This window comes from Leucoraja erinacea, chromosome 7, assembly GCF_028641065.1.
Source record: "Leucoraja erinacea ecotype New England chromosome 7, Leri_hhj_1, whole genome shotgun sequence".
NCBI classification, from domain to species: domain Eukaryota; kingdom Metazoa; phylum Chordata; class Chondrichthyes; order Rajiformes; family Rajidae; genus Leucoraja; species Leucoraja erinaceus.
This window is the reverse complement of record NC_073383.1, coordinates 37,188,736-37,215,229: the sequence shown is the minus strand read 5'-3', so window position 1 is coordinate 37,215,229 and position 26,494 is coordinate 37,188,736. Positions and strand designations below refer to the sequence as shown.

Genomic DNA, 26,494 nt, shown 5'->3' with positions numbered 1-26,494 from the left:
ATTTGTTTATTATACGAAAGACTCGATCGGATCATTATTTGGCCTTCCAGGTACAAATTTAGTGCAAGTGAATTAATGTAGAACATTACGCTCCCTTTGTATCTGCCACCACTACCTCTGGCAAGCCATTCCAGGCAACCATCTTGTGTAAAAAATCACTTGATTGCACATCTCCTTTAGACTTCGACCTCTCAACTTGAAACTGCTCTCCAGTCTTGACCCTTCCACTATAGTAGAAAGGTTTTGACTGTCTCTACTATCTATGCTTCTCATGATTTCATATACTTCTCAAGTATCCCCTCATCCAGTGTTCCAGAGAAATCAATCCTAGTTTGTTCAACTTCATCTTGTAGCAAATGCCCCCCAAATCAAGATAAAACTCTTCTGCACCCTCTCCAAAGCCTCCACATCCTTCATGCTGGCCAGAATTGCATGCAATACTCCAAATGCATTCTAAACATCTATATCACTAAAAGTCTGATCTTGACCACTTCCTGTTGTTCTGTATATTGATTTTAGAAAAAACGCTGCCACTTACGGCTGTGATTTTCGGCCATCTTACTCAGAGTCCCCCTCCGCTGCGCAGGACGAGGAAATAAAAGAGTTATTAGTGTTTAAAAAAGGTTGATATTCTCTCTCCTGAAGGCCACGCCCCTTCCGGAGGGACTATAAAACCTGGAAGTGTTGAGTGCTTCAGTCAGTCTCTGCAAGATAGAGGAGCGAGAGGGTCACGTCTCTGTGAGTGCTCTTAATGTGGTTTGAAAATGCTTGCTAAAAGTGTGTTTTGGTTTGAGAATGCTAAAGTTGCCTTGCCTAATTGAAAAGTTGGTTTCAGAATGCTAAAGTGCCTTGCTTAATTAAAGTTGCCTTGCTTAATTAAAGTTGCCTTGCCAAATGCAACAGGTTTGTTTTGAAAATGTGCCTTTTAACTGTGCCTTATTGAAAAGTGTGCAACAGTTTTTGGAAGGAAAAACCGTGAATAAACGTTTTATTAGATCAGGACTGTGTTTAATGCAAAATTGCCTACATTCCGTGACTTACGCTTAGTGGAGAGATGGCGCTGAGTGCGTCATTTCCGCTTAGTGGAGAAGTGGTGCTGAGTGTGGAAGGCGCAGTGGAGACGCCACCCTGAACCGTTTGAGTAATTCAAGAGAGCCTTCTGCCATGTATATGGTGAGTGTGTTTGTTGAAAGTTATTTAAAGCACATTTTTGCTGTAGCAGCAGCTGTAGAGGTGTGTTTCAGAATAAAAATGGCTTTAAACGTTTGAATCATTCGGTTTAGACACACCTGTGTTCATATTTTCAAACTTCTTACATAGAGTATATGGTTAGTAACAGGATTCAGTATGCTTACCATGCTCTGAAGTTACTTGGCGTGTGTGTGTCCGTGTCCATTCAGTCTACCCTCTCCCCCCTCTTCTCTCTCACAGAGTCACCTGTTTTGAGCAGAATTTCTGCCAGTTTCTCAGTTGCCAGCCTGCCAGGTCTGAGTGACTGTACTGCCAGGCCTTAGTGACTGAGCTGCCAGCCCAATAATCCATTCGGCCCTCAATACCCATACTAGCCCTCTGGAAACCAATCCCTTCGGCCCACAACATCCATACTAGCGCTACAGAAAGCCCCCTCCCCCATTGGCCAGCAATATTGGAATTGGTGGGGAGATGGAATATTGCGTTGGGTGACCAGCCATCCTGTGTGATGCTAGGACCCAACGGGTCCCACTTAGTCTAGTATTCTTATAAAATTGCATCATGGTTTTCAGACCCTTACATTCAATGGGATGAATAATGAGAGCAAGCGTACCATACACTTTCTTCAACACAGAATCTACTTGTGTTGCCACTTTCAGGGAGCTATGGAATTGGATCAATGCTATTTAGGGACTTCACATCAACCACATAACTTCCCCTTAAGGGCCTGTCCCACTTAGGCAACTTTTTAGGCGAGTGCAGGAGACTCTGCGCTCGCCTCATGATCGCCACATGGTTGCCACATGTTCGCTGGTGGTCTCTGGTGAGTCTCCTTCATGGTCGCGAGGAGTTCCCGCATTCTGGGAACTAATCGCTGCCTCAGTATGGTCCCCACAAATAGTTGAACATGTTGAAAAAATTGGTCGTCATGGAGAAAATCGATAATCCTGTAGTTGTAGGTGCAGTTGTAGTGGGGTCGCCATGTAATGGTGGATAGTTTTAGTTAATCGCCTTTGCTGACCAGGCATTTCCATTGGCTCATTGGGAAAAAAACATAAGCACGAGTTTTCAGAACCAAGGATAACCGACCGGTAATGTTAAATGCCCGTCAAACTTCACAGCTGTGTATCTCTGGCTTATTAAAAGTTGTCTGGCTTCTTAAAAGTGCCTCCATTCCTTCTCCCCCCCTCTTCCCCCCCCCCCCCCATTCTTCCCCCCATCCCGTTCCCCCCCTTCTCACCCCCTTTCCCTCCCCTCCCCTTCCTCTCCCTTCCCTCCTCTCTCCCCCCACCTCTCTTCCCCCAACCTCCCCCCCTTCTAGTCCCCCTCGCCCCCCCCCCCCTCTCCTCCCCCCCCCCCTTCGAGCCAGCACCGCCATTCAATATGATCATGTCTAATCATCCAAAATCAGTACCCAGTTCCTGCTTTCCCCCCATATCTCTTGCTCCCATTAGCCTAGAGCCAAATCTAACTCTCACTTGAAAACATCCAGTGAATTTGCCTCCACTGCCTTATGTGGCAGATAATTCCACAGATTCACAACTCTCTGGGTGAAAAAGTTTTTCCTTATCTCAGTCCTAAATGGCCTACCCCTTATTCATAAAATGTGACCCCTGGTTCTGGATTCTCCCAACGTGAGGAACACTTTTCCTGCATCTAGCCTGTCCAATCACTTAAGAATTTAATATGTTTCTATAAGATCCCATTTTAAATTCCAGTGAATACATACCCATTCGACCCATTCTGGGCAAGCCAGAACTGCCCTTCCACCACAACCCTCTGTCTTTGAAGAGTAAACCAGTTCCGAATCCATAGGACAAAGTCACCGTTAGCCTATTCTTTTCCAGGAGGGGGTAAATCCTATACTGAAGAATCCTTTCCAATCCTACCACTGATGTGAGGCTCACCAGCTGATAATACCCTGGATATTCTCTACTTCCCTTCTAAAACAAAGGAACAACATTACCTACTCTCCAGTCCTCCGGGACCCTGCCTGTGGCTAGAGAAGATGCAAAAATCTATGCTAAAGTCCATACAATCTCCTCACGCCTCTCTCAACAACTTGGGATGGATCCCTTCAGGCCCTAGGGATTTATCCACCTTGATACTTTTCAAGTGTCCCAGAACCATCACTTTCTTGATCTCACACTGCCCTTGCATATTAGTATTCTCCATACTGATCTCGCTATCCTGCATGTCCCTCCTTTGTGAATATGAATGCAAAGTATTCTCTTGGTATCTTGCCAACATCCTTTGAGTCCTTGAACCTTAATCACTCACCTTCTCCCTGGTTACCGTCTTGTTTTTAATGTACATATAAAAAGCCTTGGGATTTTCTTTAATCTGACTCGCCAAATATATTTCTGGGCCCCTTTTTACCCATCTAATCACCTGCTTGATTCTCTCCTAATTGCTTTATATTCATTTTTCTAAAGCTTAGAGGCTTCCTTTTTTATTTCCGATCAAATTTACAACCTCATTGGTCATCAAAGGTCCCTTGCCAAGCCTATCCTTCCTTCTTATTGGAACCTGCCAGTTCTGAACTTAGTACAACTGGCCTTCAAATGTCTTCCACGTCAACTGCGGACTTACCCAATAACAATTACTCCTAATTTGCTCTTCATAGCTCCTTCCTCTTCTTTCCTTCCTCTTCCAACATTGCGATAATTCTAACTCCAATTCCATACCTTTTCCCAATGCTCAGAATGATCCCTTCAGATTTTGAAGTTAAGATTACTATCTCCAAAAGGCTCTTCCAGTCATCTAGCTGGGCTCAATTCCCAATTCCAGGTCCAGTGTGGTCCATCATCAAGTTGGACTATCTGCATACTTCGTCAGGAAACCCTCAAATTCTGCCCCTTCTAAGCCTATGTCAGAAGTTAGTCATCCACTATGACAAAGATGATTTTGCATCTTTCCATAATCCGTCTACATATTTGTTCCTTTATCTCCCAATGGCTTTTGGGGTGTCTTTAGCACAATCCCATGAAAGTGATTGCACTCTAATTTTTGACATCTATCCATGTTGCCTCAATGGATGAACCCTCCTCCATGAGTGCCTCGCCAACAATCTGGCTGTCCTTTCCTTCTGTGTTTTAATTGTATGTGTTAAATGCATGTTTTTAGTGTTCTTTAGCTTGTTTTATGGGGGGGGGGGGGGGGGGGGGGGGGGGGCAGGGGGTGATCCGTACGGGGATATCTCCGTCCACATCGAGGAGTTGGCGCCCTTTGCTGGAGACTGATTTTGAGAGCTCCACCGCGGTTGACTGCGGACACCCTCGCAGACCTCGCGATTCCTTTGCCAGGGGTCGACCTTGGACCTCCAACCGTGGGAGCTTGCGGGCTTAACATCACGGAACGCCCGGTCTCTGTTCAGAGACCAACCTCGGGAAATCCAAACCGCGGGAGTTTCGATCGCCCCAAAGCGGGAGTTTCGATCGCCCCGACGCGGGGACTTTGACCACCGGCTGCGGGAGCTTCGATCGCCCCAACGGATGGTTCGACTGTCCCAAACACGGGAGAATATAGGAATGTGGGGATTCCACAGTGGTGGATATTTACGTTAACTTTTGTGTAGTTGTGTGTTGTTGCTTTTTTTTCCCGTATGGCTGTATGGTAATTCGCAATGCAGAAAGGTAGAACTAATTAAGTGGCCTTCATGGCTGGGCTTGTATACTCGGGAATTTTGCAGGAGAGGGGATCTTATTGAAACATATAAGATTATTAAGGGTTTGGGCATGCTAGATCATCTCCAAACTTGTGTGAATTGTAGTCAGCACTCACCTCATCAACTGGATCCTCAACATCCTGACCAACAAATCACAATCAACGAGGATAGTTGATAAATCATCCTCCATGATAATCATCAACATTGGTGCCCCACAAGGATGCGTTCTCAGCCCCATTTTATAACTCCTTATACACCCAGGACTGCACAGCCAATTACCAACCCAGCTCAATTTACAAATTTGAAGATGATATCACCGTAATGGGCTGGATTATCAAATAATGACGAGATGGTGTACAGAAAGGAGATTGTGAACACTGGTGCCAAGACAAGAACTTTACCCTCAATGTCAGCAAAACATCAACAGATGTGTCGTAGAAAGCATTTTATCAAGATGCATCACGACATGGTTTTGGAATAACTTATTTCAAGACCACAAGAAATTGCAGAGTAGAGGACGTAGTCCAGACCATCATGCAAACCAACCTCTCTTCCATTGACTCCATTTATCATTCATGCTGCATAATCAAGAACAAGTCTCACCGCAGTCACTCCCTCTTCTCCCCTCTCCCATCAGGCAAGAAGTATCGAAGCTTTAAAAAGTATACCTCCACATTCAGGAATAGTTTCATTCCAGCTGTTATCAGGCAACAGAATCATCCTATCACCAACCCGATAGCATTCCTGACCTCCCATCTATCTCATTGAAGACATTTGGAACAAAAAGCCTTTCACCGTACCTCGGTACGCCTGAAAATAATAAACTAAGGTTTATTTTTGTATTTTATGCACCTATTTATAAAAATCAAAATATTCAACAATCTGTCCTGCTACCATAAGATTTGTTGATGTGAACCCCCATTTCTCCAGATCTGCATCCTCTTTAAAATAGAACCATTTCCTATATATGCATATTGCTTTCCAAGCTTCCTTGTACATCATAATGTAATATGCTACATTAAATTTAATTAGCCATCTACTTGACTATTTAATCTGTCAACCTGCATTCTTGTGAACTTCAATTTCAGTGACAAGCCTATTCTGTGTTACTTTATTAAAACATTTTGTAAAACCATTTACAGAAAATCAACGACACTTCTTGCATCATCTCTTTAGGTATGTGAAGAGGCAAAAATTAGTTAAGACCAAAGTTGGACCCTTGAAGACTGAAACAGGTGAATTTATTATGGGGAACAAGGAAATGGCAGATGAGTTGAACAGGTACATTACACCCGTCTTCACTAAGGAAGACACAAACAATCTACCTGATGTACTAGTGGCCAGAGGATCTTGGGTGACGGAGGAACTGAATGAAATTCACATTAGGCAGGAAATGGTGTTGGGTAGACTGATGGGACGGAAGGCTTACAAATCCCTAGGGCTTGATGGTCTGCATCACAGAGTACTTAAGGAAGAGGCTCCAGAAATCATGGAGGCATTGGTGATCATTTTCCAATGTTCTATAGATTCAGGATTAGTTCCTGTGGATTGGAGGGTAGCTAATGTTATCCCACTTTTTAAGAAAGGCGGGAGAGGAAAAACAGGGAATTGTAGACCAGTTAGCCGGACATCGGTGGTGGGGAAGATGCCGGAGTCAATTATAAAAGATGAAATAGCAGCACATTTGGATAGAAGCAGCAGGATCGGTCCGGGTCAGCATTGATTTACGAAGGGGAAATCATGCGACAAATCTTCTGGAATTTTTTGAGGATGTAACTAGGAAAATGTACAAGGGAAAGCCAGTGGATGTAGTGTACCTGGACTTTCAGAAAGCATTTGATAAGGTCCCACAAAGGAGATTAGTGGGCAAAATTAGAGCACATGGTATTGGAAGTAGGGCACTGACATGACTAGAAAATTGGTTGGCAGACAGGAAACAAAGAGAAGGGATTAACGGGTTCCTTTCAGAATGGCAGGCCGTGACTGGTTGGGTACCGCAAGGCTCGGTGCTGGGACCACAGCTATTTACAATATACATTAATGATTTAGATGAAGGGATTAAAAGCAACATTAGCAAATTTGCAGATGACCCAAAGCTGGGTGGCAGTGTGAACTGTGAGGAGGATACTATGAGGATGCAGGGTGACTTCGACAGGTTAGGTGAATGGGCAGATGCATGGTAGATGAAGTTTAATGTAGATAAATGTGAGGTTTCCACTTTGGTGGCAAAAACAGGAAGGCAGATTATTTTCTGAATGGTGTCAAGTTGGAAAAGGGGAAGTACAATGACACCCAACTCAGTGTATGTCTAAATAGCTCTTATGGTGATTGTATCTGACCGCATCACCTCACCTCATAGTGAAGTTCAAATATTACCCACTGTTTAAGAAAAACCTTTCCCCTTAAAACTCTTTTCTCTCACTTAAAACCTATGCCCCTTGATACCCCTGCCACGGAGAAACATATTAACTATCTATCCCTTTTTCTATCCATGCCTCTCTTAATCTTATCTACCCTTGAGGTCACCTCTGAGCCTGCTTCACTCCAGATAAAACAAACCCAATACAACCACAGAAAATATAATTAGTCTATTGCACAAAAGGACATATATAGGTATTCCAAACAGAGATTAATTATGAGATTATTTGAAAAGTTATTTATCTGGAAATAGAGTGCATAGCAAATTTGGCCACACCCAAATGGGACGTGGGTTGCACGACATGATGGGACGAGGACAGTTCAAAGTTAGCATTATATTTTTTTGCTATACATGATAACCTCATTTTTACCATTCAGTTTGAAAACAGTCAAGAGTTTTCATCATTCCCATTTTGATCAGGAAATTTCTGACAAAATCATCAACGACTTCTGGTCTTTGGGAAACCTGTTGCTCAGAAATCAAACTACATTCCTGGGTCTGAAACAAAAAAAAATTGGTATTAGGAAACGCAGAGAATTGAATTATGTTCTCAAATAAAATTCTAAATCCAAACCAGGCAACGGTCAAATGTGTTAGAAAGCTTTCCAATAATTATCCCATTTGGAACTCTCTCAATGAACCCCTCTACAATGACTATTTCTTATTCTCTCAATTGTTAACAGGAATGCAAAAAGATCAGACTTTCAAAATGTTCAAAAAGATAGCCAAGATGTGAAGAACAGGTTACACTTAAGCTCCTGTCCCACTTTCACGACCTAATTGGCGACCTCTGCCGAGTTTGCCCTTAACTCATACTCGCAGCATGGTCGCCACGAGGTCGTAGGAGGTCTTCGTAACTCTTCCTCATGCTCGTGAGTGGTCTCCGCGTACTCGTGGCCTCAAGTAGGTTGCGCCATTTTTTCCAGCCACGAGTAAAAAAAAGTCAGCGTGGAAAAAATTGATACTTTTTACTCGTAGGTAGGTCGTAGTTAGTCATGGTAGTCGTAGGTAATCGTGGTTAGTCGTAGGTCGGTAACTGGCCAGAGAAAAAAAAATGCAAACATGACATCATTTTAACATGTGATCATTTTCCAATCGTAGCTAGTCGTAGTTTGGCAGGTGTGGAAGGTCGAGGGGCGTCGTAGGAGGTCATAAACATAGTCATTGGCGGTCGTAGGAGGACTTTTACTTTGGCGAGTCAACACAACTTTGACATTTTTTGCAGCTCATCTATGGTCTTCTAAACTCATGGATTAGGTCGTCCAAGTGGGACAGGCCATTTAAGATCTAACTCAACATTTTCTAAAAGACTTGCACCAGACAGGTGTCCTCAAAGTGAAGCACGGTGGCATAGCAGTAGAGCCGTATACTGCTTTACAGTGCCAGAGATCCGGGTTCAATCCTGACTACGGATACTGTCTGTACGAAGTTTGCACATTCTCCACGCGACCTAAGTGGGTTTTCTCCGAGATCTTCGGTTTCCTCCCACACTCCAAAGATGTACAGGTTTGCAGGTTAATTGGCTTGGTATAAATGTAAATTGTCTCTAATGTGTGTAGGATTGTGTAAGTGTGTGACACTCAGTGTAAAAAAAGAGGACCTCCTGACATTATAGAATGCATTACAACTGCACAAAATTCTCCTTTGTTTCATTGCAGTGCAACTTTAAAATGCAAGTGGAGCACACAAATATCTATAGAATATTTTTCCACACAAATATCTATTTATCAAATAGCTGCTTTTAAAAAATCAACACCAAGACATACTAAAACCTTCAGCACAAAAAATGTTGCACTAGGTTATCAAAAAACTTAATATTTCAGTAATATCCAATTTCAATTTACCATCCATACCAACATGAATTTATGTAAACCAAAAACTCTTACTGATGTTTTTAAATCCTCGTTCTGTTGCTCGATTGTTTTCACAATATTCTCCAAATTTTCATCTCCTTCTGAAATACTCATGTCATCATCAGGAGGAATCTGAATAAAACAGAATAATGAAAAAGGGATGTCATAATTTATTATAATGTTTTAATATAATTGTTGCAATTTCAGAAATAGAAAGTTCTAAAATTTGTCTTACAACTTATTTTTTACAACTTTCAAACAGTCATTCTTTTAATGCTAATTATCTTTCCCCACATGTTAGCGTGCTTGTTTTTAGAAACATAGAAATTAGGTGCCGGAGTAGGCCATTCGGCCCTTCGAGCCTGCACCGCCATTCAATATGATTATGGCTGATCATCCAACTCAGTATCCCGTACCTGCCTTCTCTCCATACCCTCTGATCCCCTTAGCCACAAGGGCCACATCTAACTCCCTCTTAAATATAGCCAATGAACTGGCCTCAACTACCCCCTGTGGCAGAGAGTTCCAGAGATTCACCACTCTCTGTGTGAAAAAAGTTTTTCTCATCTCGGTTTTTCTTGCCCCCAAAAGGGTACAAGTCTTATATTTCATGTATTCCCCTTTTTAATAATAGGATAATACTCAAATCTGTTGTGATTCTTTGGTTAAAAAAGCAACGTTTCAACTACGTAAGGGCACATAAATACATTTCCTTCCTGATTGTGTTTCATAAGAAAGAGGCAAGATTATGTTTTCTTAAAATAACTAATTTTATTTTCATATATTTTCTTATACCAAATGACAAATATGTGGAACTAAAGATAGCGAATAAGACTTCCTTTCCATTTTCAGACACCAACTATCACCAAATTTCCCCGATAGCAGAATTACTTTATATTCTTTAATTCATTAACTAAATATCACTTTTGTTACAGTACCACTCAATCTTACAAGAGCATCTTACATGAACATTGCAATGGCATTATGTTTCTTCAAGGCAATCGCAGTCATAGAGGGCTTCAATTATTTTTCATACTTCGATTTTACATTTTTATATTAGGATTTTAATGGGCTCACCTTTTTCTTTTAAATGAAATGTGCATAAGAGGATATGACAATCTTGAGCATGGATGAGATTACATTTTTATGCACTAGTGCACGTCATTTTTTTAAAACAATTATTAACTATCCTACTGCGGATGGGAAATAATGGGACAAATTTTGTCAAGAGTGCTATATGCCTGCAAGATTAGGATTTCCATATAAACAAGGATGTTTCCAATTTGCCAGCGAATCTTTGCATCATTTCCTAATTGCATTCAGAATTTCAGTTCATCTAAGGGTCCAGTGCCTGTGAGCAATGTTATTGTACAATATTATTGTAATTGCCCATTCCTTACACTGCAATCTGCCACTGTACCTGCAGCAGTTTAGACGTGGGGGAGGATAAGAAACTATAATCAATTTAAATAAAGAGGAATAGGTGAAAGGAGTGAATTTAAGCTTGTTCTATATTAAGTACTAGTATTTTTGCTTACTAATCATTAGATCTTTGATTGATAGTGGGTACCTAAAGTGTAGGCTCAGCAGAAGTCAGTTTGAACCAAATGCACAATATTCGAAGTTTGCTAAGCACAAGTTGATGTGAGACAAGGCCCTGCCTGATGCCACGCGAGGTAACTGTGAACCAGTGACTGGAGAGAAATAGTCATTTTCAAGACCAAGTGGGACCCGTTGGGACCCGTCCCCAAATGCGTCGGGGGGGGGGGGGGGGGGGGGGCGGCATCGGCTTTCACCCCAGGGTGGGGGAAGAGGGCTGGGGATGGGGGATGTGGGGGCGGGGGGGGGGCGCGGTACCATTGGCAACGTCCCATTGTGATGTCATTGTGGCAGTTGGCAGCCAGCTTGAGAGCCCATTGTGATTGGTGCATTGTGAGAGGCATTGTGACATCGCTGTGAGTATGCTGGAAGCTGTCTGAGAAGGCGGTTTTGGCTGTTTTTAAAATTTAAACGATTAATAACTTTGGAAACATAGGTGGAAATGCGACGGGAAGATGTTTATCACCACGAGGAGAAAAATGTGAGTAGGATGTGTGAAAATGGGAAGGCTGTGACGTAGCGTTTGGAAGAAAGGAATTAACCAGATTGGCGCACACATGACGACAGACTTTTAGTTATATACAGGTATATAGCTGAAGCAAAACCTCCCTATTGTTTGGATTTAATTCCTATGTAAAGAAACAGCAACACTCCACTTAGCTTTCCAAATTACTTGCTGCACCTGTAAATTATGACACCAGAACCCTCTGCATCTCAGAGCTTTAAGTCTCATTATTTTGTTAAATATTTCCTGACCAAATTGACAAACATTTCCCCACATTGTGCTCCATTTGCCAGATCGTTGCTTGATCTATTAAATTATTTTGAAGCCTCCTTATGCCTCTCTTCATAACTTACTTTGCTCTAACTTTGCGCATTGACAACTCATTTCTATTAACTCTAAATAGAGCAATCACTGACACACTACTCAAAACATTTTAATCTCAAAAAATGGGAGGATTCGTGGACTGTTTCAGGTCATACGTCAAAAGAGTACAAAAGTCTTGTTCCAGTTACTCAGGGATTTAGTGAAAATGAAACTGAAATAAGTTCATAATTTCTAGGAGTAAAATTAAACCATGTGGTTCATCAAGTCTATTCTGCTATTCAATCATGGCAGATCTATCTCTCCCTCCTAACCTCATTCTCCTGCCTTCTCCCCATAACACCTGACCCTTGCACTAATCAAGAATCTAAGTGCCTTAAAAATATCTATTGGCCTCCACAGCCATCTGTGGCGATGAATTCCACAAATTCACCACCCTCTGACTAAATAAGTTCCTTCTCATCTCCTTCCGAAAAGAACATCCTTTAATTCTAAGACTGTGACCTCTGGTCTAAGACTCCCCTACTAGTGGAAACAACCTCTCCACACCCATTCTATCCAGGCCATTCACTATTTGGTAAGTTTGAATGAGATCGCCCCCTCATCCTTCTCAACTCCAGCCAGTAGAGGCCCAGTGCCGTCAAATCTTATTAGATGTTAACAAACTCATTCTAGGGATTTTTCTCGAAACCTCATCTGGACTCTCTCGAGCACTAGCACATCCTTCCTCAGATATGGGGCCCATAATTGCTCGCAATACTCCAAATGCAGCCTGAGCAGTGCCTTATAGAGCCTCATCATTAAATCCCTGTTATTGTATTCTAGTGCTCGAACTAAATAGTAACACTACGTTTGCCTTCCTTACTACCGAATCGATTTGCAAATTAATTTTTTGGAAATACTGCACCAAGCTCCTTTGCACCTCTGGATTCTCTCCCCATTTAGTAAATAGTCTATGCCTTTATTCCTACCACCAAATGGCATGACTTCAGACTTTGTTACGCTGCATTCCATTGGCCACTTCTCTGCACACTCTCCCAACCTGTCCAAGACCTCCTGCAAAATTCCTGCTTTCTCTACACTACCTGCTCCTCCACCTATCTTCGTATCATCTGTAAACTTGGCCACAAAGCTGTCAATCCCCTCATCCAAATCAATAATATTGAATGTGAAGAGTGGCAGCCCCAGCACTGACCCCTGCGGAAATCCGCTAGTCACTGGCAGCCAACAAGAAAAAGCCCCCTTTATTGCCATTCTTTGCCTTCTGCCATATCTTGCAGCATGTTAGAGCAAACACAGGAGCCAAAATGGTCTACTTCACTGGTTTAAATCGAAGGTAGACACTAAATGCTGGAGTAACTCAGCGGGACAGGCAGCATCTCTGGAGAGAAGGAATGGGTGACGTTTTGGGTTTAGACACTTCTTCAGTACAGCATTTTGTGTCGACCTACTTTTAACTCTACTTATATTCTAGATCAAATGTATCTTTTCCTCCAATTTACATGTTAGGAGATCGTCTGGAATTGGCTGGTTGAAGGAAAAGATACATTTTATCAATGTCAGAAGAATGGGAAGCATTTAACAGTAGTCAAGAGTGTTTTATTGTCATATGTCCCGGATGGGACAATGAAATTCTTACTTGCTGCAGTACAACAGAATATGTGAATATGTAAACATAGTACATAACGGGGGAAGAGAAAAAAAAGTGCAATAAATAACAAATATAGTACAATAATAATATAGTCTTTTGCAGTTCAGAGCTCAGAGCTTATTTGTTGTTGTGTTTAAAAGCTTAATGGCTGTAGGGAAGAAGCTGTTCCTGAACCTGGACGTTACCGTTTTCAGGCTCCTGTACCTTCTTCCTGATGGCAATGGTGAAATGAGTGTGTAGCCAGGATGGTGTGGGTCTTTGATGATTTTGGCTGCCTTTTTGAGGCAGCGACTACGATAGATCCTTTCGACGGTGGGGAGGTCAAAGTCGGTGATGGACTGGGCAGTGGTCACAACTTTTTGTAGTCTTTTTCGCTCTTGGATGTTCAAGTTGCCGAACCAGACCACGGTGCAATCAGTCAGAATGCTCCCTACCGTGCACCTGTAAAAGTTTAGAATACTCTTCGACATGCCGAATCTCCTTAATCTTCTCAGGAAGTAGAGTCGCCGATGTGCTTTTTTAAAAATAATTGCATCAGTGTGCTGGGTCCAGTAAAGATCTTTGGAAATATGCACCAGGTATTTGAAGTTTTTGACCCTCTCCACCGTCGTCCCATTGACGTGAACAGGATTGTGGGTCTTCATCCTTCCCCTACCAAAGTCCACGATCAGTTCTTTGGTCTTACTTATTGGAAATAATTATGTTACACAGCCTGGAGTTTAAAGACATCAGTAATTGTTACACATAATGTAGCGGTACAGCAGGTTGTTAGTTGCTAGTTCATTATCACCGCTTCCAGGACTACCTAGTGTAGGAAGTGGATGTTATTATAAAGCATACAGTAAGGTGGGGTTAGTGATGCTACTTTACTATGATTGGTTCACATGCAATAACCAATCTACACTGATGTTGAGAGCCAGGTTTGAGGCAGCGTTTGGTCTATCTCACTTCTGTACTCTGACTCATCCCCATCTGTGATTCGCCCAACAACAGTGGTATCGTCAGTGAACTTGATGGTGGAGTTCGCACTATGTCCGGCTAAGCAGTCATGGGTATAGAGTGACAAAAGCAGGGGGCTGAGCACGCTAATTGTTACTGAGGATGAAGTTTCCGCAAATTTGAACAGACAGTGGTCTGTGGATGAGGAAGTCGAGGATCCAACTGCAGAGGGATGCGCAGAGACCCAGTTCTGTGAGCTTGGTCACCAGTTTGGAGGGGATGCTGGCATTAAATGCCAAGCTGGAGTCTATAAACAACAGCCTGACATGTGTTTTTATTGCCAAAGTGGTCCAATGCAGAATGGAGAGCCAGTGAAATTGCATCCTCTGTTGACCTGCTCTGGCGGTATTCAAACTGCAGTAAGTCGAGGTTCTTGTCGAGGTAGGAGTTGATGTGCACCATAACTAACCTCTCAAAGCACTTCATCACCACAGACGTTAGTGCCACTGGTCGATAGTCATTGAGGCACGTCACCTTACTGTTCTTGGGCACTGGTATTATTGATGCCCTCTTAAAGCAGGTCGGAATCTCAGACCTTAGAAGTGAGAGGTTGAAAATGTCCGCAATAACTCACGCCAGTTGGTCTGCACAGGTCTTGAGAACTCGGCCGGGTATACCATCAGGTCCCGGCGCTTTCCGAGGATTCACCCCCTAAAGGATCTTCTGACGTCGGCCTCTGTGACTGTGACTGTAATACCATCAGAGCGAATGGGGGCTCGGGAAGGAACATCAGTGTTCTCCCTATTGAACCGTGCGTTGAACGCATTGATCTCGTCAGGGAGTGATGCTTCGCTGTCATTTGAGCTGCCTCCTGATTTCGGCTTGTAGGAGGTGTAATGGCATTCAAGCCCTGCCTCAGTTGCCGAACATCCGTCTCATCTTCCAGCTTAGAGCAGGTCACTTTTGGCCCTTTTGATGGCATTACCAAGGGTAAATGAGCAAATTACACAGTCTGGAGTTTAAAGTCATCTTTAATTAATACACATAATACAGCAGTACAGCAGGTTGTTAGTTGCTAGTTCATCGTCACCGCTTCCAAGACTGCCTAGTGTAGGAAGTGCGTGTTAATATAAAGCATACAGTAAGGTGGGGTTAGTGATGCTATTTCTACTATGATTGGTTTACATGCAATAACCAATCTACATCCTTCCTCGTAAAGAGCAAATATAAACACATATGCAACTCTTGAATTTAAACATACTCGCCATATCTATCAGGCGGTTTACTAATGCGACCCGAACGCGTATGGACCAACCCCTCTCCCTCCGCGCCAGAAAAGTTAGTGGGGGAGGGAGGCGGTGAACCCGGAAGTGAGAAAGCAGCAGGGGAGACTTGAGGCGTCCGATAGGGAGAGCATGGGGGAAGAGGTTAGCGATGTTGTTAGACCGAGCCACAAGTCGCGGCGGAGAACGGGACATGCTGGGACTAGTGATGGGCACAGCAGCAGATGGCTGGATCATCAAAGATGGAGCAAAGGGATCGGTGGACGTGGTTCCTTTACAGACAGCAAGTGTTGGCAGCTCCGTCGGTACAGGGCGCCATAGACGTCGACAAGGTAGGAACGGGATTCCTTAGACGGGCCAACAACGCAAACCTAGATGGGAATGTCCCAAAGTAGTTTGCAAGCGGACAACTTGGCCTCACAGCAGCGGTTTGCTGGACTTGTCATATGAACGTTTCTGGATGTTGTGTTTCTCCTGGATGTGCTTTTGGACTGCGGCTGGCTTCAGCACCTGTGGCACCAGCTTCTGCTGGGCAATTGGTATCGGAGGTCGCGTTGTTCTGGACATCAGGCGTTGGGCTGGTGAGCCCAGGACCCCATCTCTAGCGATTCTGAGGTTTAAGAGGTCTGGATACACATCCGACTTGGCCAGGTGGGCGCATTCCATTAGTTGTTTTGCACTCTGGCCCTCTCAGTGAGCCGGTTACTTTGAGGGTATTCGGGGCTGCTTGTGACATGGTGGAACTTCCATCGGTTGGCAAAGTGTTTGAATGCGTGGCTGGTAAATTGTCTTCCGTTCTCAGTTTGCAGGCGGACAGGTGCACCGAATGTGGAAAAGTGTCTCTGTAGGTTTTAAATGACCATTTCTGATGTGATAGAAGGCACTAGATCAAGTTCAAACTAGTTAGAGTAGGAGTCGACCAGGAACAGATAATGTTTACCATGCCACTCGAAAATGTCTGCCGCCACTGACGTCCAAGGTCGGTGAGAGTTGTTGTAACAGGGGCCGTCTCTGTTGGTGTGGCGCCAAGCTGTTGCAGATGGGACAGGAGGTGGTCCTGTCCCGTATGTACTTGACCATGCCAGGCCAGTCGAAAATGTTCTGTGCGTGGGCCAAAGTGGCATCGGTACCTGGGTGACCGTTGTGTTCCTCTTTGTAGTATTCGTCTTGTAATGATGAAGGGATCACGACTTTGTGGCCCTTAACTATGACACCATCCTGAATTATCAGCATATCCCAGACTAGGAAGAATGGTGTGCTGAATTCCCTGTCTGGCCAGCCTCTTTTGATTATGGATGAGAGTGGCTGGAGCGTGCCATCGGCGGCTGTGTGTTCAGCTAGACGGCACAAGCGTTCCGTGGGAGCGAAGTCGATCTTGAGAACCTTAAACTCGTCCCGTTCATAGGGGTGTTGTTCATTGTATGCTTGTGGTGCGCAAGACAGTGTCAGCAACGAGCATGTCTTTACCTTTCTTGTAAACGATTTTGAAGTCGAGCCGCTGGAGCTGCATCATCGTACGCTGCACTCATGTATAGGTTTATTAAGGATGGTTACAAGTGGTTGGTGGTCTGTTTCGACTGTGAAAGTATTCCCGAAGATAAAGTCCTTGAATTTTGAACAAGCGAAGACCACGGCTAGCAGCTCTTTCTCAATCTGCGCATAGCGCTGTTCGGTGTCCGTCATGGTGCGGGAGGCATAAAATACAGGTAGTACAGTCCCATTGGCAGACGTTTGAAGGCAGGCTGCGCCCAGCCCATATCGTGAGGCATCGCAGATTACTTAGACAGGACGCTTCAGGTTGAAGAATGTCAAGGCTTGGACTTTCAAGAGTCAAATGCTTGTTGATGTTGCTGGAACCAGGTCCAGGCAGTGTCCTTCCGCGTGAGTTGTCTCAGAGGCGAACTTAGTTCGCTGAGGTTCGGTATGAACTTTCCCAGATAGTTCACCATACCCAGAAAGTGTTGTAGGCTAAACACGTCGGTGGGGACTGGCATTTCTGTGATGGCAGCAGTTTTCTTCAGGTCGGGCTTAAGGCCATCAGAAGTGAAAATGTGTCCAACATATGTGACCTCTGGAACCCTGAACTTGCATTTATTAGGGTTGAATTTCAGGTTGATCTCACGTGCCCGGTCCATAATACGCTTTAGGTTGTTGTCATGCTCCGCTGTGTCTCTGCCATATACCAGGATATCATCTAGGATGATGGCAAACGGGAGTCCTTGGAACAGCTGTTCCATGTTTCTTTGAAAGACTTCGCTGGCCGAGTTGATGCCGAATGGCATCCTGAGAAATTTAAATCTGCCAAACGGTGTGGCAAACATGATCAGGTTTGATGACTCGTCATCTAGTGGTATCTGCCAGAATTAGCTTTTTGCGCCAAGGACGGAAAATACTGTTGTGCGACCGATCTGTGCAGCGACGTCCTCGACAGTTCTCATAGGATAATGTGGGCGCTTGATGGGAGCGTTCAAATCTTTTGGATTAATGCATACACGGAGCTCGTCTTTGTCCTTCTTAAGGGTGACAACTATGGTGGAAACCCAGTCGGTAGGCTTGCTGATTTCGGCTAGTATGCCCATGGAGACCATGTTTTTTAGTTCAGTCTCAATTCTGTCTTTCATGGCATGTGGCGCACGGTGGGGGGCACTGACGGCTGGGTCAACGTTGGGGTAAATTTTAATAGGTCACAGGCAGCTTGCCATCGAATAGATCAGGGTATCCTTTTATCGGGTCCACAGATATTAGTAACTTGTGAACGGACCGGTCAAAGGATACTAGCCCTAAGTCTTGGCACGCATGGATGCCCAGTAGAGTCACAGAGTCAGAATTTAACATATAGAAAGTTAGATTTCATCTGGTGTTTTTCAGCACGCATTTGAAAGTAATTCTTCCCAGAGGATACAAAACCTCCCCCCCCCATAAGCATGTAAAGTGGAGCTGTCTCTAGTCAATGCCTCATTATTTCTTATCTTGTTGTAGACGGGCACAGACATTACATTCACGCGGGCACCGTGTCAAGTTTGGCCTTCACAAGCTTTTATTAATTGTCATTGAAACAGAGGGATCCAGAATCTTATCAGCTGTGTGAAGGAGTGAGTGCAGTCGACTCCTCGTATGTGCTAATTGGATCATCCTCGTGGGCAGAGTCGAGCTGGTCCTGCGAGTTTGGAATTGTTTGGTTTTGTTGCAACGGGTGCAGATTAGACGCTGAGCTGGATGGTCTGTTCCCACGGGACCTGCAAACAACGGCGAAGTGATTCATCTTTTTGCAGTAATTGCAGGGCTTTCCGTTCGCTGGACAGAACGATCGTCCCTTGATGTGGAAATAGTTACAGTTCCGGCACCTTTGAGGGGGCTCAATGGCAAATCCCCGGTTAGCCAGTTGAGGAGGTTCATTCATAAATCTTTTTATCGGTCACCGTTTGTCATCTGTTGAAACCCGTCAGGTTTATGATCTTCTTCTGAATGTCAAACTGGTCGCTTAGTGGGGCAACAATCTCAGACGTTCGACAGGCATCTACTGCTTGTTCAAGGGTTAAATCAGCATTCCGCAGTAGCTCAGTGCTTAGCTTTTGATCGATCATACCACTGACAAGCTTGTCCCTGATTAACTCATTCGACATGACCTGAAAGCGGCATCGCTGAGCCATATATTTCAAGTCGCAAATAAATCTTTCCACAGGCTCATCTGCTGGTGGCTGGCGAAGAATTTAGCTCTTTCTGAAATGTGGTTTGAGGGTAGGTCGCATATTTCACGGAATTTACGCAGTGAAACGGTGGGGTCTCGCAGTCTCAGCAGGTACAACTACCTGATCGTTGGCATCATGAACGGCTGGTGCGTATTCAAAGGTCCGCGCTCTCATCATGGCTTCGGGTCCCGCCAGGTTAAGTAGGAGGGAAGCCTTGACAGCATCTGGTTCATTTCGGTGTACGATGTTGATATAGTGTTCGGAGTCTATTTCAAAGAGCCTCCATCGTTTCCCGATGTCAGAATCGAAGATAAGCTGCGCTGGCTTTCTGCACGTTTGAGCCATGGTGATACAAGTGAAACTGATAAACTAATAAAACCCGATATACAGACGCAGTGGGTTACTCCAAGCTTTCCGACACCATGTAAATGAGCAAATTACACAGTCTGGAGTTTAAAGTCATTTTTAATTAAGACACATAATATAGCGGTACAGCAGGTTGTTAATTGCTAGTTCATCGTCACTGCTTCCAAGACTGCCTAGTGTAGGAAGTGGGTGTTAATATAAAGCATACAGTAAGGTGGGGTTAGTGATGCTATTTCTACTATGATTGGTTCACATGCAATAACTAATCTACACCAAGGTTGTATCTGGACTTCTGCATCGCCAGACCGGAATGCCCAGGATCTGGTCTTCAGAAGAATACGGATCTCATGGGTCATCAAAGGCTTCTGGTTAGGAAACACTCGGAAGGTTTTTGTTGGAACGCAGTCCTCCACACATTTCCTTATGAAGTCTGTAACCACTGTGGCGTATTCATGCAGGTCCGTTGCAGAGTCCTTGAGCATTGCCCGGTCTACAGACTCCAAGCAGTCCTCGAGTTGTTCCTCTGCCTCCCCCGACCAGCTCTGTTCAGTCCTCACCTCTGGGGGTGCTTTCTTCAATTGCTGCCTGTATGCAGGAAGAAGCAGCACCACTGAATGGTCGGATTTTCCAAAATGAGCCTACCGGGAGGAGGTGGCTGATCTAGCACTCTGGTGCCAGGAGAACAGCCTCCTCTTGAACATCAAAAAAACGAAGGAGCTGATCATGGACTTTAGGAGGGCACATCATCCGAGGACGTACACTCCATTGAGTATAAATGGGGATCCTGTGGATAGGGTGAACTGTTTTAAATATCTGGGAGTCCACATCTCTGAGGATATGACATGGTCATCACACGCCTCAGCACTGGTGAGTAAGGCAAGGCAGCGCCTTTACCACCTCAGGCAATTGAGGAAATTCAGAGTGTCTCCGAGGATCCTCCAGTGCTTCTACGCAGCAGCGGTGGAAAGCATCTTGTCCGGGAACATTACCATCTGGTTCGGGAATTGCTCTGCCAAGGACAAGAAGGCTCTGCAGAGAGTAGTGCGTTCGGCCGAACGCACTATGGGAACTTCACTCACCCCCCTGCAGGAACTATACAACAGGAGGTGCAACTCCAGAGCAAACAAAATCATGAGAGACCTCTTCCACCCCTGCAACAGACTGTTCCAGCCGCTACGGTCAGGCAAACGCCTCCGTTGCCATGCAGTGAGAACGGAGAGGTTGAGAAGGAGTTTCTTCCCAGAGGCAATTCGGACTGTAAACGCCTTTCTCACCAGGGACTAACTGTACAGAACGTTTTTCCTTCTATTATTTATTATGTAAAATAATATGTGTGTTATGATTGTGTTTATAATTTGTTTTGTTGTTTTGTTGTTCCGCGAGCATTGCCACTTTCATTTCACTGCACATCTCGTATGTGTATGTGACAAATAAACTTGACTTGACTTGACTTGAGGGATGGAGCAATAGTCGTCTTTGATGGTCGTGTAGCAATGGTTGAGGGTGTTTGATCATCTGGTGCTGAGCAGACACCCCCTCCTCTCCCTTTTCCCAGATGCCAGTGTACGGTCCATGCGATGGATGGAGAAACCAGGCTGAAATGCTGAGTCTGGGGGTGAACCATATCTCTATGAACACAGAGCATTCCCTCAACTCCATTTGGTAAAGCAGCCTTGATCTTAAGTCCTCTACTTTATTTTCATGGGATTGTACGTTGGCTAGTAGGATGGTAGGGAGAGGGGGGTCGAAGTCCTCAGCACTTCAGTCTGACCTGATATCCCGCCTGGCGACCACGCTTCCGGACACTATGGAGGCCTCCCCGTTGCTTCCAGGTACTGTACTTACTGTACCTGCTGTTTCTGCGACCCCGCGCTGGGACGGGAATTCCCTCACAGTTGGCAGCTCCAGCTCCGTTGCGATCGGGGGTTCCCTCATAGTCAGCAGCTCCAGCTCCGTTGCTGCTGAGCGATCCTGCCCATCTGCCCCGGAGGTCTCCACGGAGTTTCTAGGTACAGTACCTGTGATCCTCAGCCGGGTCGGGTGTTCTCGACCGATCGCTTACAGTCGGCAGCGGGAGATCGCGATATCGCTAGTGCCGTTAGATGCACGAGCAGCTTGTCCATTACAGCGCTGAATTTTGCCGTTTCTTTGTTCCAGGAAAGCTGCGAAAAACTGTATTTTATTCTGTTCTGTGGCGCTGCTGGCAAAATGTCACCACAGGCAGGCGCCATCTTGTTGAAGATTCAGACCAAATGGATTTCAATAAAACATCAAGGATGAAACATTCAATTCTAGACTCCTATTGCTAAGATACAGGAAAATAGGGAAACATAACAATACAAAATAAGATAAAAAGGATTGAAGACACAAAGACAAATTAAAACTAAGAAGGCACAATGAAGAAAAGGCAATAAAAATTCTGGTAAAGCATTTAAAAATATATAAAGGGAAAGAGGGCAAGAATGGTAAATTTATAGATACCATTAAAAAATCTAAACGCAAGCTTGTGTGTGAAAGAGTAAGCAAGTGTTACATAAGATGTCCAAATGAATAATTGGCTTCATGCAACAAAAAGGGGAGACTTAAGGTGAAAAATACTAAGTCATAAAGTCAGAGCTATACAGCACAGAAACAGGCCCTCATCTCAACACGTCCATGCCAAACAAGTTGCTTAGCCAGTATGTAGAAATGAGGACCTGCAGATGCTGATTTATACCAAACATAGACCACAAGGTGCTGGAGTAACTGAGCGGGTCAGGCAGCATCTCTGGAGAAAAAGAATGGGCGACATTTTGGGTCAGGACCCTTCTTCAGACTGAAAGTAGGGGGTGAGGGGAGGAGTGTTGAGTTGGAAACGAGAAAAGGTCAGGACCAATCAGGGACAGTCGCAAATGATCTTGGGTAGGGTGGTGCCCTGGGACAGTACAAACAGCAACCCCCTTTAACGCCAAGCTATTCACCAGAGTGTTAGATCAGACACCCGTGCGCCTGGTTTCCAGCACCTTTCTCACTTCCATCTGCAGTTCAGACTTGAAAGTTGGATCCTAATGCCTAACCACGTTAGTTCCACTTAACTGCACCTGGCCCATATCCCTCCAAACCTTTCAAATCCATGTACCTGTCTATGTGTCTTTTAAAAGTCACAATGGTACCCGTCTCATCCACATCCGCTAGCTGGTTGTCCGCATATGCAGCACAGTTTTAAACTTTTCCCCCTCACATTCTCTAGTTTTAGACTCCACTTTCCTCAGGAAAAGACAGCAATGAGCCACTTTATTTATGTCCCTCATGATTCTATCACCATCCTATCATCAACTAGAGAGCGATCCTAACATCCCATCTACCACTTTGGAGACATTCAGACTATATTTTATCAGACTTTTCCTTGCACTAAACATTATTCACGTTTTCCTGTATCTGTACACTGTAGATGGCTTGATTGTAATCATGTATAGTCTTTTCACTGACTAGATGGTACACAACAAAAACGTTTTTCATAGTACCTCAGTACAGGTAACAATAATAATAAAAATGAACTAAATCTGTAAAAAGTCATCCCTCAGTCTACTACGCTGCAGGAAAAAGTCCTAGTCTATCCAGCCTCCCGAAATAACTCAAACATGCCAGACCCGGCAAGATCCTTGTAAATCTCTTCTGCACCCTTTTCAATTTAATTACATCATTGCTATGTTTATAAATGCTAAACAGACAGAAAGGGCATGTTAAAAAGTCATTTCTAAAAGTGGATTCAATTCAGGGAATCAAAAGGTGACTACATTAAGGATGGCATTTCTGCTGGGGATTGCCGTTCCTCCTCCTTCTTCTGCTTCCTCAGCATCTGGTTCCTCAGCTTTTGGCCTGCTATATAAGCAGTACCTCTGTTCATTTCAATGTGGCTGGAGACCATCATTAAAAAGGTGAATTGGCACTACCTTTGATTGTTATTTATTTACAAAGGTTTGATATATTTTATTAACATTTATATCCAAATACATTTTTGATTATTTAAAACAATTAAAACTGTTTAACTTTGAATAGCAAAGACATTAAAACAGGGAAACAGCTTTGATGGTTGTGTGATTTATCCTTACGACTCAAAATAAAACAAAAATATTTAACATTTAATTTAACTTTCAAAACGTACTGTACCTCTTCATATTGGTAACCATCTTCAGGTTCTTCTGTAATAGTAACCTCTAAAGTATGGGTGAAGTTAAGCATTATACACAATGATCTCAGTGGACCACTCACATCAAAACAATAGTCAGCCTGAGTGGAGGACCGAATATAGCACAACCCAGTTCTTTATTTTTAAGTTAACCATTTTATTATTGTGTTCATAGTTTCCCACAGTACAGAGTTGGGTGAAGCAGATAAACTCCACCAGTTGGTAAAAGATTTATATGATTGACCTGCCACTTGAGAGCAGTTGCTTATTCTTGTAATGCCTGCCTCTAATTAAACAGCACGAAAACAGACCATTCAGCCCACCAAGTTTGCCGACCAGTAATCCTGCACATTAACACTACTCTTCGCTAAAACAATTTTTACATTTATAAATTTATACATTTTACATTTATACAAAACCAAACCCGTGTGCAGTGTGGGAAGAAACCGAAGTTCTCGGAGAAAACCCACACAGGTCACGGGGAGAACGGACATATTAACACCCGCAGCCAGGATCGAACCCGGGTCTCCGACGCTGTAAGCAAGGTAGCCACTCTATCGCTGCGCCACTGTTCCGCCTTGGCACATGGACACATTTTAAATGAATTAGATTCAGATCATTTTAAAATCCCATTATTTTGTTATTAAATATACCTCATCACCAGGGGCGGAAATCCCGGGGGGGGGGGGGGGGGGGGGGGGGGGGGTGGGGGGGGGGGGGGGGGGGGGGGGGGGGGGGGTGGGGTGGCAGTGGGGACACGTCTCCCCGATGTTTTAAGAGGCGGGGGACGTTCCCCCCCCCCCCCCCCCATGATTTGTAATCCGTATTTGTAAATCTCTGCTTTACGCGAGACAGTGAGGGTGGGACTGATGATCAAGGGCTCGATCAAGAGAGAGACGATCAGTCAGAGGCAGAGGGGGGGGGGGGGGGGGGAGGGGGACCATGATGATTCAGAGCAATCATTGGAGGAGGGGGGTGCCGTCCAGAGGCGGAAGTAGGGGTTGGGACTGAGGGAGATTGAAGGAGGGAGACATCCGTGGAGCAAAGATCATAAAGCAGAGCTTGAATCAGCCCATACGCGGGGCTTTTCATCGCTCGGCCCGGCCGGCCCCGAGATCTTCCACAGTCCCGTGGTCCTCTTCGACTCCCCCTGCTGGCCTTCAACCCTCTCTGGACCTTTGAATTTCCAATTTCCGATGAGACATCAACTGTGTTAAATTCTCCACTCCTCTTACCCACTCCAATCTCAACCCCTCTAAATGCACAGCCCATTGCTCACTTCACAACAATCCCAACATTTGTTAAACTCTGGCTCTCAGACACCTTGTCGTGCCGACCTCTTGAGCATGACCCCACAGACGAACAGCAGACCATTGTCTTCCAGATGGTTTCTGATCTCATCACAGTTGGCGATCTGCCCCCCACAGCCTCCAACTTTATTGTACCAAAGCCTCATGCTGCCCACTTCTATCTCCTGCCTAAAATGCAGCCACACTTAACTCGTCTTCAAATGTAAATCCTGGCCAAAACGGAGCTAAAATAAAGTAAAGGATTTATGCATCTACAAGGCGTGTTAGCCTTTTTCTGTAAGAAGCCTCAAGCTGCAAAATGGTGCCAGGAATTCTAGGTCCCAGATCAATACATCAGAAAACCTGAGGTCCAGATGTCTTCCCAATTGATAAAATGTATGAGGATACTGCAGATAAACTCCAAGGTGGTGGAAGATGCATTGTTTTGATTGGATTGCTGCAAAGGGATTGTAAATAATGTTGCAGGACAGTTATCTTGCTGTTTGATGATTGGTTGAAGTGTGAAGCTCTGGCTGAATTGTTTGTACTGCCTGGGTAAATGTTGCATTATTCAGTTAAGCCGACTACTTTCCAGAAGCTTCTGTAGAAACATTTTTTTGGGACTCTTTGTAATTGGGTTGGGGGACTGTCAATAATACTTTAATGTAATCGATATGTGCGATTGTCCTGTAAGGGGAGCCACCCCTATGTAGTTCGGCCCCTCAGGGTTCATTGACCTATAAAAGGTAGCCCCCACTTGGATCATTGTCGATCTTATGGAAGGGCGCTTTGGACTGTGACCTTTTGGTAGTGTCGGCTTGCACGAGGCTGAAGGGCTTGGCCAGGCAGAGACAAGGATCGAACCCGCGGTGGTTTAGGTATCGAAGAGGGGATTCGTCGTTTATTCAAAAATAAGGTTTAGTTGGTCCAGTGCTTGACTCAGTATTTTACTGAACTGGACTAAGGAGGGGGGTAAGCTTTAGGAGCATAATTACACACATACCTTGATTTTTTCCAAACTTCCCTTGACCAACCTACATCCGAGACACTTCACATGCCCTTTAACTCTTCAATAACTTTTGGCTAACCCTAACTTTTAATTTGACTCATCTCGCTTTCTCCAGGTTATATAAGCAAGACCTGCACTATTTTCAACACTTCTGACCTGCATTGGGGCAACTCAAAGCTTTATGCTCAGCCCCCAGCTCTAATCACTATGCACATTACTGTGTAGTCAGGCACAATTCCAACACCATCTTTAAATTAACCAATGATACCACCATTGCTGTACAATTATGGATAATATGAGTTAGAGTAAATGAGGGAGATCAAATGTCTGATTGAATGGTGGCAGAACAACAACCTTGCTCTCAATGTCAGTAACACCAAGGAACTGATTATTGACTTTAGAAGGCTGAGGATCCACAAACCAATCTTCATCAACAGGTCGATGGTGGACAGTGAACAAACTTCCAAGTTCCTGGGCATGCATATCTCTTAAGATTTGTCCTGGACTCATTGAGGCAATAATAAAGAAAGTTCATAAAATGTCTT

The 26,494-nt window shown here is 44.3% G+C and overlaps 1 protein-coding gene across 2 annotated transcripts in view; it reads right to left on the bottom strand.

Moving 5' to 3' along the window:
* Positions 1-26,494, bottom strand: part of LOC129698888 (sperm-associated antigen 16 protein) — a 705,663-nt gene that overhangs the window by 545,002 nt on the left and 134,167 nt on the right. For both annotated transcript variants that reach the window (XM_055638281.1, XM_055638282.1), the window contains exons 3-5: positions 23,633-23,679; positions 9,164-9,262; positions 7,648-7,775 (exon numbers count right to left, since the gene is read on the bottom strand). In XM_055638281.1, the coding sequence (XP_055494256.1) occupies positions 7,648-7,775; positions 9,164-9,262; positions 23,633-23,679 (274 nt within the window). The remainder of the gene's footprint in view (positions 1-7,647; positions 7,776-9,163; positions 9,263-23,632; positions 23,680-26,494) is intronic.